Below are 19,474 nucleotides of genomic sequence, written 5' to 3' on the forward strand. Positions count from 1 at the left end.
AACATCTGGCACAAAAGACGATAATGGTATTTATGGTCTTCATTAAGCCCACCCTGGAGAAGACTGAAATATTTCACTGCAGAAATATTAATGTCTAGTTACAGTGTGTGGCTCCAGAACATAACGATTACATATTGTGTAGCATAAGAACTATAATTATCTTTCTAAAATAAAATTCTCCATTCTAAAACACACATGTGGCTCCAAGAGCTTCAGATAAAAGACTGTAGACATGTATCTATGTCAGCCTCCCAGAAGGGAGTAACTGAAAATACGGCAGTAAACTTAGCCACTTCCCTGAGCTATGAATTCTGTATACTACTTCTCTAGTGGCTGGAGTGGACATTTGCCCTAAGGTATACCAAATACAACCTAGCTGAAATTTCCTCTCACTCTTTATTCTCTTTTGTCCTATGCTTCTGTCCCATCTGAATCCATATTTTCTCGTGTCTGCATCTTCTTAAAGTTTGTTGTTGTCACTTCTTAAACTTAAGTCAGCTTTATCAGTTCAGCAAAGGCATACAATATCTTTTATCTAAAGGTGCTATACTGCTTATTTACTATTCATGTAAAATCTCTCTGATCATACAACCTATGAAATACTCAAACGTAGACACTATAAACATTACCTTAGGATCATAATACAGAGAATATATGCTGATCTATACTTTTCTACCATATTCCATGAGAATGTTAGCACTCTAAATATTGAGACTGCTTTAAACTATAGTCTTCATTGCATCGTATAGACAAAGGTAGAAAAACAGCTACGGAATACTTACTCTTGTCCTTGTCATGTTGTACTGAATGGTTCTTATTACAACCAGTATCAGGAGACTTCCCAGTGAAATTTCAGTTAAAACCCGCTCTGAATACCAAGTAATATTTTTTAACATCTGTAATGGGGAAGAAAAGTTTAAGTAAGTATGATTGCTTTATGGAAGAAGGGATTATCCATGCCTACAATTTCTGATAAGCCATGGATTTGTTCTGAAGGTGAGTTAAATATGTAAAAATAAATGAGAATTTCAGTTCAAGATAGCAAAACTGTGATGTATTTGCTTCTTCTTCCCTCTCAAATTAAAAGAAAAATAGACGATAATATCATTAGTAGACAAAAAGGAGCTATATCTAAAAAGGCACGGTATGGAGGATAAGACTGACAGCACAACTGTCAGAGGTCCCTCATCTGAAAGCAAAAAACAAGAAAACCAAGGAGTGTCTTGAAAAGTAGTTGTCGCAACAACCACAGAAAATCTGCATCCCTGTGTCAAGGAGAGAGACCAAGAGTGTAAGTTAGCCAAGGTCTTCAAGAAGAGATGGGCCCATGCTCTGCTCAGGCTCTTCAGAGCAGGCGGCTCTGGGGCTTGCCTCCAGGCCTCGGTACGTGAGAACTGTCTAGCTTCAGCTGGTGTAGTTCCACAGCCACGCAACACAGAGAGACAGAGAGAGAAAAGCTGCACAACACTGCAGCCATTTCTGGGCCACAGCAAAGGAGGCAAAATGCACAAAACCCAACAGGCTCAACTGGCACAGAACTCCCCTAACATCCTCTTCCACTGAGGTCGCCCCCACTTCTTTTCTCCTTGACATGGAGCCAAGGTGCCACATTCTTTCCATCTATGCCTGAAAAAGAACAAGACTTCTGGCTGATTCCTGCCCTCTCTCTGCAGTGGACTCTTACCATCCACATCTTCCGAAAGGAGGAACCCCCCACCTTTCAAAACAAGTGAGTCTGACTTTCTTTTACAACTATGAACAGACAATAAGAAGCTACAGAAAAAGCAGAGAAATTCAGTAATCTAAAAGAAGCTGAATCCAATCAAGCCTCTGTTCTAACTGCCAGTAAGTATGAAATACAGAGGACTGAAAAACACGATAACACAATGATATAATCAGCCAAAGTCAAATGTATGGAATTCTACTAAATAAACAAGCCAGTTTCTATAAAAAATAAATGGTGTAGTAGGGAGAGAGAGGAAAACACTGTTGCAGATTAAGAGTTAAGAACTAAATGCATTAAGCAGGCTTTGGAAACTGATTCAAATCAACGAACTCAAGAAAGACATTTTAAAGAAAACTGAATATTAGTAGGCACAATAAAATATTGTCAATATTGTTGGATGTGATAATGGTGCTATATTTATTTTTTATGCTCACATTTATGGGCATGAAATATTTAAATATTTGCAAATGAAATTTTACATATATATGATTTATAGGATTAAGAAATCTATTTTAGCCAAAACAGAAAAGGCAGGGAGGGTGGAGTGGGTAGATGAAATAAGAACATAAGACGGTTGATGAATCCATAGAAATTCATTATACTATTTTTTCCAATTATGTTTACATTTATTGGGTTTATAATTAAAATTTTACTAAATAAAAAATAATATGAAAGCTAATATTGTATGAAGTAAGTATTATAAATAATATTGCATGAAATAAATAAAAATAAAGTGAAACTAAACAAGAAGAACAAACAGACCCCCAATTAAACAAAGATAATTTAAGAGGCTGGGGAAACTTTTTAAAAATTCTAATCAGTATCTTTGATGAGATCTGACAGAATACTGTTAACCACAAAATAAGAACAGGCCACTATGAAAAATGAGAATCACAGAATGAAGAAAAGCCACAAAAGACTAAAAAGAGTGATGAATGAAACTTAAGAGAGAGAAAAGAATTAGCAGAATGGGCACTATGGAAAAGAGAATTTGTGATCCGAAAGACAAACTCAGAAGTCCCCTCAGACAACAGCAATAAAAGGCAAAAAGACAAAATATAAGAGAAACGTGGAGATCCAAAATATACTTAGTAAGAGTTCTAAAAAGAAGAAACTGCAATCTCTTGAATGACATGGGTTTGAACTGCATGGGTCCATTTATATGGGGTTATTTTTTTCAATAAGCATAACAGTCAGCCCTCCGTATTAGGTGGTTGCATCCTCAGATATGGATACAGAGGGCTGACTATGGGGCCTGAACATCTGCGGATCTGAACATCCACGGCAGGTCTTGGAACCAGTCCCCACTGACACTGAGGAAGGACTGTAGGAGAAAAACAGAAACGTTAGTAACATTAGAAAATTCCTTTGAAGGAAAGAGAAACTTATAACACTTTAAGCAAAAATACTGGGGAAAAAAAAAATCAAAATGTATTCTGATAAGATTTCTGAATCCACAGTTTATGAGAAAATCCTACTGGCTTCTAGACAGAATAAACATGTTATCACCAAAAGAAAGAAAAGCAGACTAACATTAGATTTCTCATCTTGAACAGTATACATCTGAAGGACAACATAAAAACGTCTACAAATTTTGGAGGAATAGATGATCATTCTAGAATTCTTATCTAGAGAAACCAACACGTAAGTATAGAAAAGTACTTTTAAGTGTGCAGCGACTCAGCATGAACCACCCATGCATTATTTCCAGGGAAAAAGCACACCATCACACACGTGTTTCCCTGCCCCTCCTCATCACCATGATGACAACAATAAAACAGTAACAGCCAGAAAAAGTCAAGAGAAGGAAAATACGGACTACTAGACAACAACAACAAAATAGTAACAACTCCCAAAACATCATAACTGTAATCCATGAAATCAGAAAAATATATCTAAATAATATGGTTGACATTAATTCTTCTAAAAGACCAATAAAATAGACATTTCTCTGCTAAGTCTGCCTTTCCCCAAATTCCAAACAATATTTAAAATGAGAAAAGGGCATGGAAACAGATAAAAATAAAAAAGTAAAGAAATATCATCTTCACCTTCATGTAAGTGCCCATAGTTTTTACACTCAGTTCAACTCTTTAGCAAGAGACCCATGGCACCCAGCATCCCCATCACAAATAACCCAACCCTGACCATGGACAGTAGGCTCTGTGCCACACAAAGATGGCATTTAGAAATGTCCAGTACATGGTAACTGAGTGTTGTCTGTGAAGTAAAAAGTGTAAAACGTGAAGCATTTCCATTTATTCATGACTAATAATGCCTTAATCAACTAGAAGAGGTAACCTACGTGTAAAACAAATGGTACTACCTGAAAATATTCAAAACGATGACATTTGCCAGTGGAATCTTTGTAACGACACGATGCTCAGTCCCTCTGACTTACTGTCTAAGGCAGCAGTTCTCAAAATGCAGTCCCCGGACCTCTAGGAGTCCCTGAGACATTTCTGGAGCATTGTCAAGGTCAAAACTATCTTCATCCAAATATCAAGACATTTCTTTCCACTCTTACTCTCTCGTGAGTGTACAGTTCAGTTTTCTGAAGGCTATCTAACATGCCTAATAGCATAATTAATTTAATACAGAAGGAGACCTGAGACTCTGTTAAGGCAATTCATTAAAGAGATTTGCAAAAACGCAAAACAATGCTGCTCTTCTCAGTAAATTTTTGTTTGTGGAAAACAGTTACTTACATAAAAATCTGTTATTGATGCTAACATGTAATGGGTTTATTGTAATAATTATTTCTAAATTAACTAATCAAATATTTTTTAAGTGTTAGTTTTAATTCCTAATGCAGTTAACATAGAGAACAATAACCCACATAAAGATGTTATTTGCCGTCCTCAACTATTTTTAAGTGTAAAGACCAAGAAGGTTAAGAACCACAGCTCTAAGTCTACAGGGAAATACTAACCCAGGACACTCAACAGGCAGCTTAACTAGTGAGAGGAGTCTCTGTCTTTTAAAAGGTCACAAGCTTGAATATAGTTTGGTTTCTCTTCTCCTTTGGCTTCTGTGTTTACAAATAAATTACCATAAGCCACCCTTATTTGAAACCAAGGTCACTGGTTCTTAACATCTGCCTGTGTGTGTTAATTAGAAAACTGGATGGAATAAGTGTTTTGAATAAAAGTAGTCTTATTCATTCAACATTCAGTAAATATTTAGTAAGTATCCACATAGTAAACTTACGACATTACTATGAAAATTAGAAATGCAATTTAGTATTTACATAAAGGCCCATTTTTTTTACTGTGAAAAGTAAATTATTGTCTGGAAATTCTGGTAGTGTCTAAGAAAAATTAAAAATAATTAGTTACAGAGCTCACACAGCTTTCCACAGGACACTGATATATAATAGGCAGCATACAGAAAATTTTCTTGGTAACCTAGCTGTAGAGCTTGACCTATTTGGTTCCTATAAAAGAAATTCCTCATCTCTTGCATTCAGTGTTCATATAGTTTAATACCTATAGATTTATCAGCTTGGTTACACATTACACCTATTTATCATTTCATGCTAAAATAACTCAATTAATATGTAGAAGAAAAGCTCTGGAGGATCTGAAAATACCTATCTTTGCAAAAAATATATAATTGTTTATGTCTTCTTTTCAGCCTTTTCCCCCATACGATTTGTCTTTACTGAATACATTTCTTCCATATGTTACACAGGCTAGAATATTACATAGTAATATATAATATCAAATCTTCAAGAAATGAAATTTACACATAGAAAAGCACAAAGAATAATTAACTTACATACTCCCACAATTGACACTAACATTTTACTATCAGTAACACTTAATGTTTTATTTTATAAGATAAAAATTCCATTTTATTCCCCCAAAGAGGAACAACAACTATCTTGAGTTTGGTATATATCTTTCCAGTCCATTTCAAATACTTTACGTGTATAGCAAACTGATACATGTGTGCATGCACAGATGCACACGTACACACACACACACACACACACATTCCTTTGTATAGTTTCTAGTTTACATAAACAACATCATAATGTATCACACTGAATAGTGTCCTCCAAACTGGTGTCACCCAAAACCTGTCAATGAGACTTTATTTGGAAATAGGGTCTTTGTAGATGCAATCAAGAGAGATTATACTGGATTAGGGCAGGCCCTAAATCCTATATGACTGGTGTCCTTACAAGAAGAGGAGGAAAGACAGACAGGCACATGAGAGTAGGCCATGTGATGACAGAGGCTGGATGCAGCTGCAAGCCAAAGAACATCAAGGATGGATAACAAGAGACAAGGAATCACCTCCCTTAGGTCCTTCAGAGATAGCATGGCCCTGTTGACACCATGCTTTTGGACTTTTAGTCTCCAGAACAGTAACAATCAATTTCTGTTCATTTTAAGCCACCAGTTTGCTATGGCAGCACTAGTAAACTGATATACTTAAATATCTGCTTGCATCATCATTTTTTCACTCAATACATTTTTGAAACTCTTCTATATGGATACATATAAGAAGAATGAATATTCATCACATTTGCCAACCTAGTATTAATAGTACTAATTTTTTTTTAACGAACTACTTCTATACCAGTTAGTAAAATAGCTGCTTCCCCCAGCCACTACCCCAGGACCTCCTCCTGGTTTGGCAATTAATGCAGAGTAGAGAACCAAGGACGAAACAGCTGAGAACCATTCTTACTGGATGACTGCTCTCTCTGGTGCCATGCCAGGTAAACAGCTGAACATCACTTCTACTTCACTCCATTCAAACACTGGATAGTCCTGTGCCAGGAGGCCCCATTGTTTTATCCACTCTTCTATTATGGAAATTTAGGTTACTTCCAGTTTTTCCCCTGTGAAAAACAATGCTGCAACATAGATCCTTGCCCTCACTATCCAAAATGTCACTACAGTAAACTCAGAAACAGGGAGTCCTCATTCTCCATACTCTTTGTATTCTGACATTAAATACCTCAAGTTAGGAATCACATTCATTTTGAAAACAAAAATACCTGTAAAATCCCTTTTAAGCTACTCTGTTTGTGGTACTTAGTGACTTCATGAGCGCATCACCAAGAATTTGTTAGGAAGCAGAACTGCAAAGCCACTGAACAGTTTCTTTTAAAAACGTGTGTATGTTTTGCTTCTAAGCCCGTGCACCACTACTAGAGAGAAGCCCGGGCGCCGCAATGAAACCCCCACGTGCTGCGACTAAGACCTCGCTGCAGCCAAAAATAAACAAACATATAAATGTTTTTAAAAATAATTATATATGTATGTATGTTTTGGTTAAATAAGTGAAAGTCACTCAGTCGTGTCCAACTCTTTGTGACCCCAGGGAATTCTCCAGGCCAGAATACTGGAGTGGGTAGCCTTATCCCTTCTCCAGGGGATCTTCCCAACCTAGGGATCGAGCCCAGGTCTCCCGCATTGCAGGCAGATTCTTCAGCAGCTGAGCCACAAGGGAAGCCCAAGGATACTGGAGTGGGTAGCCTATCCTTTCTCTAGCGGATCTTTCCGACCCAGGAATTGAACTGGGGTCTCCTGCGCTGCAGGCGGATTTTTTACCAACTGAGCTATCAGGGAATGTTATTAACTAAAAAGTACAGAGCTCCAGTATCCAACAAAGCATCAGCCACAGCAGCACCAGCCACAGATTAAAATTTAATAAAATTAAAAATTCAATTTGTCAGTCACACTGGCCACATTTCAAGTGCTGCTTGCTATATGGGACAGTGCAGTTACAGAAGATTTCCATCAACTCAGAAAGCTTGACTGAATATTCTGGTTAGAGAACACCACTGTACCCATCACCCAGTTTTAGCAAATGTTAATATTTCCGCTTGTGAAGCACCTAAAGCTCCACAGCTAACCTCTGGCAACCTCTCTCCTAAATGTGATACTTCATTATTATGAATATTTTTGAATTTATTATGATCAGTCCATGTAGTTCTATTTCATTCGTCATATTAACAGTTCCTCTGTAGTATTTCATTTATGTTATTGCTGTTTGCAGTTTTTGGAACACTATGAACAGTACTACAAGGAACATTCCTTCAAATGTGCTCTTGTGAATAAAGTTTTTCCTAGGGCTCAAATCAGGAAATGGAATTGGTAGGAGGTAAAGTATTTATTTCTGCAGGTAATATGAGGAATGTGAGAGGCTAAATTCCTCTCAAAAGTGGTTCTGTCAGTTTATACTGCTACTACCAATATATGAGAGTCCATTTTCTCTATATCCTCACCTAACATATGACATCTCATACTTTTTGCCAATCTGATGAGCACACAACATTTCAGTTACCTTAATAAGAATGATGCTGATGAATCATCAAGTTGAACATCCTTTAAAAATGCTTACCAGTAATTCAGGTTTTTATTGTTTTTCTATTACTTTGTCCATTATTCTAGCAACACTTTGTTTTTGTAACTGATTATAAGGGTTCTTAAAATTAAAAATGCTAACCCATCTTTCTGTATCTTTTTTTCACTTATTCGAACAATGAAAATTTTCATTTTAATGTAGTCAAACTTATTTATTTTCATTCATGGTTTATACATTTTACACTTAAGAAATCCCTTTCTCAGCAAGTTTATAGAAATATTATCCTTTAGTTTCTCTTCGAAGATTTTTAAGTGCAGTTTTTCACAGCTAGCTTTATTAATCCAATTGGAATTTCTCTTTGTATGTGGGACAAGATAATCTAATTCTACTTTTTCCATTTGGATGAGCCATGTTCTCAAACTCAGAAAAAAAATTTACTTACTACTTAGAATTGATGCTTTTGAACTGTGGTGTTGGAGAAGACTCCTCAGAGTCCCTTGGACAGCAAGGAGATCAAACCAGCCAATCCGAAAGGAAATCAGTCCTGAGTATTCACTGGAAGGACTGATGCTGAAGCTGAAATTCCAATACTCTGGCTACCTGATGTGATGAACTGACTCATTGGAAAAGACCCTGATGCTAGCAAAGACTGAAGGCAGGAGGACAAGGAGACGACAGAGGATGAGATGATTGGATGGTATCATCAACTCAATGGACAAGAGTGAACAAGCTCTGGGAGTTGGTGATGGACAGGGAAGCCTGGTGTGCTGCAGTCCATGGGGTCACAAAGAGTCGGACACGACTGAGCGACTGAACTGAACTTCTGTCACACTTCACATTTCCAGATTTGAGTGTGTAGTTTCTGAACTAAGTTCTTTCCATTTGTCTATTTTCTATTCCCTTGTTAATAAAACACAATCTTAAGTACTAAAAGTTTTACAACTGATCTATCTGGTAGGGTGAATAACTCCACAATGAAATGTTTCAAAAACTTCTAGGCTTTTTGCTTTTGCCTATAATTTCTGGGATTAGCTTTTCAAGGCTCACACACACACACACACACACACACACACAAACTGCTAAGATTTTCATCAGATGAACATAGTAATTAATTCAAAGGCAAATTAACAATTTTATGACACTGAGTCGTCCCATCTGTGAACATAGTATCTATCTCTATTTATTAATACATATTTAGTATTTTTCATTTGGGCTTCCCTGGTGGCTCAGTGATAAAGAATCCACCTACCAATGCAGGAGACGAAGATTCTATCTCTAAGTTAAGAAGATCCTCTAGAGAAGGAAATGGCAACTACTCCACTGTTTTAGACTGGGAAATCCCATGGATAGAGGAGCCTGGCAGGCCACAGTCCATGGGGGGTTGCAATAGAGTTGGATACAACTTAACAACTAATGACAATTCATGCCATTAAAAAAGTATACTTCTTTTAGATTGATTCCTAGGTTCACAGTAGTTTTATTGCTATTGTTAAGTACTCTCTATACCACATTTTGAAGTTTTTTGTTATTTGTATGCAGAAACAGTATTTAGTTTGTATTTAGTTTAGTTTCTGGATCTATGATCCAGAAAGTTTGTTCAACTTTCTTAACATTTCTAATACTAGAGTCTTGAATTTTCTGGGTAGTCAATCATAACATTTACAAATACTGCCATTTAGATTTCCTTTAATTTTAAACTTCTTTTTTCATAAACAACTCACTTTTTATGCTTTAAAGTACACATTTTTTTCTTTTTCTGAGCCACAAACAAGTATTTCCACAGCAAGCATATTTACAAATGGGACAATGAAACTGATCAGCATATAATATGCTCAGCTCCTGATTTAAAGAGCATAGCAAATTAGCAATGCTATGTCTGATTTCAGGAACAAAAGATCCCAGATTATTCTTGGGGCTCATCCAATAACCAAGAAAGAGACTGAAAAACAGATAACGAATATGGTAACAGACAACGTTGATGAATAAAGAGTTTGCTGGGACTTCCCTGGTAGCACAGTGGATAAGAATCCATCTGCCAAAGCAGGGGACATGGGTTCCAGCCCTGGTCAGGAATATTCCACAGGCTGCGGAGCAAGTAAACCCATGAGCCCCAAATACTGAGTCCACATGCTGCAACTCCCGAAGCCTGCCTGTCTGGGGCCTGTGCTCTGCAACAAGAGAAGCCACCAAAATGAGAAGCCCACACAACACAGCGAAGAGAAACCCCTGCTCACCGCAAATAGAGAAAGCCCAAGCAAAGCCACGAAGATCCAGTGCAGCCAAAAATAAGTAAAATAGATATTTTTAAATTATTAAAAGAAGTTTTCCATCCATGATATCATCAGAATACACACGAGGGTGATCTTAAACTTTTAAATGTACAAATCTTTGATTATACTTCTTTTTCATCAAGAAATAGAAATAAAACTTAATTATAGCATATACAGTGAAAACAGAACTAATTTTTAAAAACTCTCAACTTCATATTACTATACAGTTTATTAACAATGCTGCGATAGTTTCAGGTGTACAGCAAAGTGATTCAGTTATACATATATACATGTATTTTTCTTTTTCAAGTTCTTTTCCCATTTAGGTTGTTACATAATATTGAGCAGAGCTCCTCTTGCTATACAGTAGGTCCTTGTTGGTTATTCATTTTAAATATAGCAGTATGTACATGTTAATCCCAAACTCCCTAACTATCCCTCCCCCTCACCCATCTCTCCTTAAAACCATAAGTTCATTCTCTACGTCTGTGAGTTTGCTTCTGTTTTGCAAATAAGTTCCTTTGAATCATTTCTTTTTCGATTTCCCATAAGAGCAAGTGAAAGTTGCTTAGTCGTGTTCAACTCTTTTCGACCCCAAGGACTGTATGCTGCTGCTAAGTCGCTTCAGTTGTGTCCGACTCTGTGCGACTCCAAAGACGACAGCCCGTCAGGCTCCACCTTCCCTGGGATTCTCCAAGCAAGAACACTGGAGTGGGTTGCCATTTCCCTCTCCAATGTATGAAAGTGAAAAGTGAAAGTGAAGTCGCTCAGTCTTCAACTTAGCAACCCCATGGACTGCAGCCTACCAGGCTCCTCTGTCCATGGGATTTTCCAGGCAAGAGTACTGGAGTGGGGTGCCATTGCCTTCTCCGCAAGGACTGTATAGTCCATGGAATTCTCTAGGTCAGAATACTGGAGTAGGCAGCCTTTCCCCTCTCTCCAGGGGATCTTCCCAACCCAGGTCTCCCGCATTGCAGGCCAATTCTTTACCAGCTGAGCCACAAGGGAAGCCCATTACGAGCAATATCATACAATATTTCCCCAATCTCCATGTTGCTGTAAATGGCATTATTTCATTCTTTGTAATGGCTAAGTAATATTCCATTGAGTATATGTACCACATCTTCTTTATCCATTCCTCTGCCAGTGGATATTTAGATTGCTTCCATGTCTTGGTTATTGTAAACAGTGCTGCAATGAAGACTGGGGTGCATGTATCTTCTTGAATTATGGTTTTCTTTAGATATATGCCCAGGAGTGGGACTGCTGGATCATATATACACAGCTGCTTTAGCAAAAATAGGCCCCAAGTGGGAAAAAAGCCAAATACTCACAAGAAGGGATGAATAAATATACAGTGGCATATCCACAGAATGGAATAGTATATGGCAATCCAAAAAACCAGACTAACGATGCAGTAACATGTGTGAATTTCAGCAACACTATGCTGAGTGAAAGAAGCCAAAATAAAAGAGAACACACTAATTTCATTTCCTAATGCCCAGTGACAGGCATTTTTATATACTTTATATACTTATATACATTTTACATACTTATATACCATTTTTATATACTTTCCATGTGTTTATATATCTTCTCTTGAGAAGTATTTTTCCAAATTTCTCCCCACTATTTAAAATTAAATTTTAATGAATTTTTTATTTTGAAATAACTGTAGTTTTAAGAAAAATGCTGTGAGAGTCCATGTATCCTGTACCAATTTTTCCCCAGAAACAACTGTATTTCAAGAAGAGGTAAAAGCTAATCTACTGGGAGGGAATTCTTCTAGAACGTAGTTAACTCTGGGTGGTGTGGGGTATTGACCACAATATGCAAAAGAGAGTCTTCTATTATGCTAGAAACGTTCAATAACGTGATCTGGGTGTTATGAACACAGGTACATACATGTGTAGAAACTTGCAAGTTGTACCTTTAAAATCTGTGTACTTTCTATTTTGTACTTGAATTGAAAAGTGTTTTTAAAAATCATACTTTTTTATTCCTTATCAAAAGAAAGATAAATGCTCTTTAAAAAAAAACACTAAAGCAATGCAAATTTTTTTCTTGAGGTACTTTACTAAATATGAGGATCAAAAATTTTATATGTTTTATCCTCTTTCTATAGCACTGCTGCTGCTGCTGCCAAGTCGCTTCAGTCGTGTCCAACTCTATGTGACCGCCACAGACGGCAACCTCTAGGCTCCCCTGTCCCTGGGATTCTCCAGGCAAGAATATTGGAGTGGGTTGCCATTTCCTTCTCCAGTACATGAAAGTGAAAAGTGAAAGTGAAGTGCTCAGTCGTGTCCGACTCTTAGCGACCCCATGGACTGCAGCCCACCAGGCTCCTCTGTCCCTGGGATTCTCCAGGCGAGAGCACTGGAGGGGGCGCCACTGCCGTCTCCGTTCTAGCACTAGTACTCCTTAAACCTTAGTTGAAATGATAGTCATACTACATAAGAGGCAAAAATAATTTCAATGGGAACAGGAGAGAAAAGATCACATAAAATCTCTTCTAAAGAAGCAAGTGTTTATACCTGAAGAGAGAAGCTCCCAGCCTCGTCTCATACTAGACCCCCATAGGAGACTGTAAGAATCCCTTCTAAGAAATTGACCACCCCAAAAGAAAAGGCTTACAGAGAGCAGGATATCCAGAGAAACAGACTATGTAGAGCACATTATATTGAATAAGTCCTGCCCACACAAAGAACTTTCAAACAAAGTTTTAGTGCCTGCTCCTAAAGAGAAATAAACAAGCAAGAATCACCACACATTTTAGGAAAGCCCCTAATGAGGATGAAGACAGGAGCCAAAAACAAAAATGAAACTGAGAAAATAGGCAGTATGCTGTAATAGCTTGAGAGGGGATTCTCAGTTTTGTTTAAGTAGTGGGAGTTGCATTAGTGACTGGTACATGAACATAAAGCAATGGTGTTCTACAGAAAAATTAAACCATTTTACAAGAAAGGAAACACAATTACCACACAGTCCATCTGAGAGTAGATAACAGTTAACAAAATCACATTAATGTAAAAAGCTGAGTTATCCCAGAACGGTAAAAAGATGGGAGAAGAAAAAGTCTCTGTGCTGGAAACAGGCCTAGGAACCCAGAGGGCACACTCAAGATGTACGGTAAGGAGAACTAATACCATATATTCTATCTTATGATGGTAACAGTTAATATCTATAAATCTGAAAAATCAAGAAATATTTAGAAACCTGGACAGGACTGATGGCATTTGTCTTTGGGGAGGGGCAATCAGGTATGGGATGGACATGGGGTCTGCTATTTTGCACTGAAACCCAGTACTTCTGTGTAAGTTTTAAAACTATGTACATGAATTACTTTGACACAAAATACCACTGAGGAAGAGAAAACCAGTTTGGGAATGGAACTCACTGATAGGACTATTATTTAAGGAGTTAAATTATAGTACACTATTTTACATTGTTTTATAAAACAATTTTTCAGTCCTTTCCTTCTTCCCTATTCTTTCATTCATTCTATATAAAAGGAGAAAATCTACTTGATCATTTCCACCACAACTAAAAAGTGGAAACGGAGAGGAAAAATGACTTCAGGACAGCATAAACATTTCTATCTAAATTCCCATCTAAAACATTTCTATCTAAAAAACTAAAGAAACCATTTGGGGAGAGTTTTTAATAGCAGTTAATAATAGGCATTCAGAAGATAAAAAAAAAAAAGGACCACTTCATAAATCTGAAGAAAAATACTAAGTCAGGCATTTGCAGAAACATCTACTAGAAGGAAAAGAAGGAAGAAGGGTACACTAAGGGTGGTAAATTTTATGGACTGACACATCCATTCAGTAGCTCTGATTAACGTGAAGATAACTCACCACTTCATGAATGGATCTATTGAAGCCATCATCTTCTGTAAGGATCAACAATATTATAAGAGCCATATACACATGGTGTGAATTTCTTTCTTCCACATGATACAGAATCTCGAGAATTGGTAAAACCTAGTGAATAAAAATTATAATTTATTATTTCAATTACTTTATTATAAAACTAATGTTTTCAACTTCTATACTTTTATCACATATCCTTTGCTTTAATTTCACAAATCAGCCTGTGACCGAAATTACTTTCCATTTGCAGAGCTAAGGTATCAGAAGAGAAAACCATCCCCTACTGCAAAGCTCTGCCACCGTATAAAGTTTGAGTTTAGGGACTTATCTGGTGGTCCAGTGGTTAGGAATCCACCTGCCAATGTAGGGAACACAGGCTTGATGCCTGGTTCGGGAAGATCCCACATGCCATAAGGCAACTAAGCCCGTGTGCCACAACTACTGAGCCTGGGCCGTAGAGTCTAAGTGCTGCAACAAGAGAAGCCACGGCAACGGGAAGCCTGTGCACTGCAACTAGAGAGCAGCTCCAGCTCACTGCGACTAGAGAAAGCTTGTGCATAGCAGTGAAGACCCAACACAGCCAAAAAAAAGGCTGAGCTTACAGAGACCACTTAGGCTCATGGCCAACACCTGACACTCAACAGAGGCAAGTCTCCAGCCTAGCAGGAACTTATACAGTATGGTACTTTTAGAAACAGGGGTTCCCTGGTGGCTCATTCAGTAAAGAATCCACCTGTAATGCAGCAGGCTCGGGTTTGATCCCTGGGTCAGGACGATCCCGTGGAGAAGGAAATGGCAACCCACTCCAGTATTCTTGCCTGGGAAATCCCAAGGACAGAGGAATCTGGCAAGCTACAGTCCTTGGGGTCACAAACAGTTAGACACCGCTTAATGACTAAACAACGACGTTCTTAGAAACACTGTAATATGTCAAACATTACCTTTTTAATAGCAAAGATGCTAGGATAAAAGAATTGTTAACAACAAAATCAGACCAGCACAGTGAATTTCCTACCAGTAACATATTTTCTTTTATTTTTAACTTTACAATATTGTATTGGTTTTGCCATTTATCAACATGAATCTGCCACAGGTATACACATGTTCCCCATCCTGAACCCTCTTCCCTCCTCCCTCCCCGTACCATCCCTCTGGGTCGTCCCAGTGCACCTCAATGTCATATTTTCTAATCAGATTCAACAAATTACAGAACAAAAAGGACAGGGAAGGACATCAGCTGAAATACTATAAAAGTAATCTATACAAAACATTAAAAATGAAAACAAATATATCAATACAAGCCTCACTTCTCCCCACTCCTCCCCCCAAAAATCCCCAAACAAAACCTTTAACTCTTCACTGGTGTTAAGTCATCATATACAGACAATTGTTCTCCTGCAAGATCTTATGTGCCAACAAACATCCTTACCATGGAACTTTCTACAGCAGACGATGTCATGGGCTTTCTGCCTATTGCCATCATTTCCCTTAGGTTACACCATGCTGCAGAACCGTCTCCTTATATTCACTCACCCATTAGTAAATAAGCCTTTTCTTTACAAGTTTTTACTCACATGAACAGAACCTTGTTACACCCAATTTCGCTATTTAAGCCAATGCTTTCCACATACAGCTGGTGTGCAAACAGGTTCTTTCATCACATTTTTCTGTCCTTAGTGTCACTCTGACATAGAATATACTCTTCAAACAAATTCTAATATTCCATGCTTACTGTTTTCATCTTAAATGCTGAAAAAAACGCCACCAAATCCCCGGGGAATCCTGCTATCAGTCTGTTAAAAACTGGCGTAGAGGGGACATTCCTGTTGCCACCAGCAAGCTGCTGGCTATTTCAGAGATGGTCACAATTTTATTAATGCACGAATAGTTCAACGTTACCTAGATATTATGTATTTCAAATGCGACATTAACACCTTAGTGAGGTAGTTTACTTTTCATAGAAACATTATTATTTACATATTAGTTACAATGGAAATCAGTGATTGCCTAGAGGGGTTTCTGTCTATGAGCAAAAATTTGGAACCAATCTCATTCACACAGTGAAGGATAAAGTGCGATTATGTGATGCCTGACAATGGTGCCTTAAAATAACGATAACACTCCAGGAACTGAGTTCAAGACAGCCTTAGCATCTAAGCCGGTTGAAGGGATAGGACATTTGGGAGTTGAGTTGAAAAAAAAATCACCCTTCCTTTTAGCCATACTTATCAGGAATACACAGCAACTGTGACTTGAACATGGTGGGTGGACACTTAGTAGTGGAAAGGAACCAAGAGGGTATACATCTTCCTGAGAATGGTAGCCAGTATGTCTTAAGGACTGATCCAGGCTGAATCACGGGCAGCAGGCTGGCTGTTCAGGACCTTAAGGACAGGGAAGCCTGCTGTGCCGTGTGCCCTCCAGCTCTGCTCTGTGACCCCCATCTCTATGTGCACTGTCTCCTACACTGTAAAACTCAGACTTCGGCCTTTGCCTGGTGGCATCTCCCTATCAAACTCTTGACCATCCACCTTTGCAGGCAGGCAAACAACATACATATCCTCCTGGGAAAAGAAATTACTCTTCAAAATATTACAAAATACAAACACTATGCTTAATATGATACTTACAAGATTTTCCATATCTGTGCGAGCCAACATGTATGTTCTAATATTGCTGTTCTGATGGAGCAATGTATACAAAAGAAGAGTAGCTTGGTCGGATGTCTGCTGTTCACACAGGGCCATGTACAAACTGTTGAAGTTAATCTGGAAAGCATGTGGAATTGACGAGGGGAAAGGACTGCTATCTGGAAAACAGAAAACACAAAATCTTAAAAATATTACATTTTCTAGACTGCCTGATACAAATAATAAAAGCACTGTTAATGTATATAATTCAATTCCAATTAATTTTATATAAGTTGCTACATTTCAGGCTCAAAATTGCAATTGGTGTTCTAAATTTTACTTAAAAAAGAACTAAAACATGACTACACTTGACAGTATATTTGAAATGTGCTAAGAGAATAGAATTCAAATGTTCTCACACACACACACAAAATCCCCCACAAAAAGAACACAAAAACCCAACCCAATCCAACCCAAACTAGGACAATTTATTTCTCAGTACTATCTAAGCCACAGCTTTCCAATGATTATAAATATATGAGCAAATACCATGCAACAGAGTGGCTTTTTTAAAGCCAAGTATTAAAAAAAAACCTAAACTAAGTCATGTAGTTTGACTCCATTACTATTTTTGCATTAATACAGCTGAATTAAATTGTCAATAAAATATAAACTTAAATAAATACAGCTATGGAGGTAGGTTAAAAAAACAAACAAACCTCTAACATATAATTTAACCATGACATTGAAATGCTTTGCTATTAATACCAAAACTAAACAGCCATCAGTCCTAAATAAAAATATCCAGAGACAAACAGGAAATCCTCTTGTAAAATAGAAGTTAAAAAGAAAAAACAAAACAACTGCCTTGAAGTTAATTTTTTTCAAATGAATTATCAGTTAAAGTATTCATCTATGCATTTAATCCATTTATGAAGAAAGTGGCTAGGATAATATAGAATTTAAATAACAAAAATATTAAAATCAGTTTGCTCAGCATTCTCTTCTATAATAGAACACACCAAATCTAAGACAACTACTAGAAAACTTATAAAACATTTTTGTTTAAAGGAAAACTTAAAACTAATTGACTACAACTACTTGACTACAACTACTAAGAAACTTTTTTTAAGTAGAATTATTGAAGTGATGAAAAGCATAAATTACAACCCACACAGGAAAAATTCTTGATATTCCAAAACTGACATAGTCCCTTTCCTACAGTTTACTGAATTTGCTTAAAAACTGAAGCAAGCAAGGTTAGGAAGTTAAAAAGGAGGTAAAGTTAGGTTAACTGTTTTAAGAGAAAATTATAGTTTTAACAGATAAAACACTAGTACAAGACAGCACAAAGAACAGTATTTTAACGTTTTAACAAGTAAGCACAAAGAACTTTTTTTTTCAAGACACAGAACCACTAGCAAAACAAAACAAAACAAAAAAACCACAACAACACTGTTCTAACATTTCCTGAAGCCGTGCTCTTATGGAAAAGAAACGTGTACCAGCAAAGTCTTTGATAGCACAGCCCTATGCTTCTCAGATTTTCCTTTCTAAACTTTACATTTGTGAGAATAATGTACCTAAAAATATCTTTAACAATATTACAAAATGCCCTCACTTTTCTTCCACATTCAAAACACAGATTATTTTTTCAACCCTAATCCCTGTTTAGTACTTACTTTGTATTTTTGACACATACAAAAGTAACTGTTTTGTTAAGACTGACCTACATTTTTGCAAGGGATGGAAAAAGGAAGGGCTGAACATATTGAGGATGCAAATATTACACAATCTACAGAAGATGCAGTGGAGGAGGGTCCTGGACATAGTACTCCTCCTTACAATGGAAGTAAAATAAAAAGTTCACCAGACTGACTACAAATGGAATACATATGTTGTGTGTCTGTTACTAGCTAGTAAGTACTATGAACCAGCCATTATACTGACAGCTTTATCCATATTATCTCTTATTTAACCCGTATGACAACCATGTCATTACTCTGACCAGTTTTACAAAGAAGAGGCTTACAGAGATTAAGCAACTTGTTAAAAAATTTATTTATTTTAATTGGAGGATAATTATTTTACAATATTGTGATGGCCTCTGCCATACATCAACTTTTCCAAGAACATTCCTGAGTAAACACAGATTGGCTCCTGTTGTTTCCACCACATTATACTGTTTCTTACAAAAGCAGCAATAATTTAGTGAGTCTAGCCTATGATAAATGCTCACTTAATTCTTGCAAAACCTTATGAGCCAGAGATTATAATCCCTGCTTCATTAATAAGGAATCTAATACTTAAAATCTTGGATACGACTCCTTTAGGGTCAGTCTAACCCTAAAGCCAATGTTCTGAATCACTATACCACAGTCTCTCCAAAGATGACTCTTAAAAGTTCAACCCTTAACAGTACCCTTTGGCTAGCGCAGCAAAAGTAACAACAGCAGATACCATATACTGAACACCTGCTATGCTGCCAAGTCCGAGCTAATTATTCTAAAACCTTACCTTGTGTGGTACTTACACAAATCTGATTAGGTGAAACTATCTTCATTTTACTGAAAAAGCCATTGAGGCTTATTGAGATAAGGCCTGATATTGGCCTGATAATGAGATATGGCTTGATAAGGTTTATTG

At 37.2% G+C, this 19,474-nt stretch overlaps 1 protein-coding gene across 3 annotated transcripts in view; it reads right to left on the bottom strand.

Annotated features, from left to right (window-relative positions):
• DYM (dymeclin) overlaps positions 1–19,474 on the bottom strand; it is a 395,381-nt gene that overhangs the window by 229,074 nt on the left and 146,833 nt on the right. For all 3 annotated transcript variants that reach the window (XM_005886705.2, XM_070361533.1, XM_070361534.1), the window contains 3 exons: positions 16,829–17,007; positions 14,184–14,309; positions 783–896 (listed from right to left, as the gene is read on the bottom strand). In XM_005886705.2, the coding sequence (XP_005886767.1) occupies positions 783–896; positions 14,184–14,309; positions 16,829–17,007 (419 nt within the window). The remainder of the gene's footprint in view (positions 1–782; positions 897–14,183; positions 14,310–16,828; positions 17,008–19,474) is intronic.

The sequence above is a fragment of the Bos mutus genome, chromosome 24, assembly GCF_027580195.1.
Source record: "Bos mutus isolate GX-2022 chromosome 24, NWIPB_WYAK_1.1, whole genome shotgun sequence".
Taxonomy (NCBI): domain Eukaryota; kingdom Metazoa; phylum Chordata; class Mammalia; order Artiodactyla; family Bovidae; genus Bos; species Bos mutus.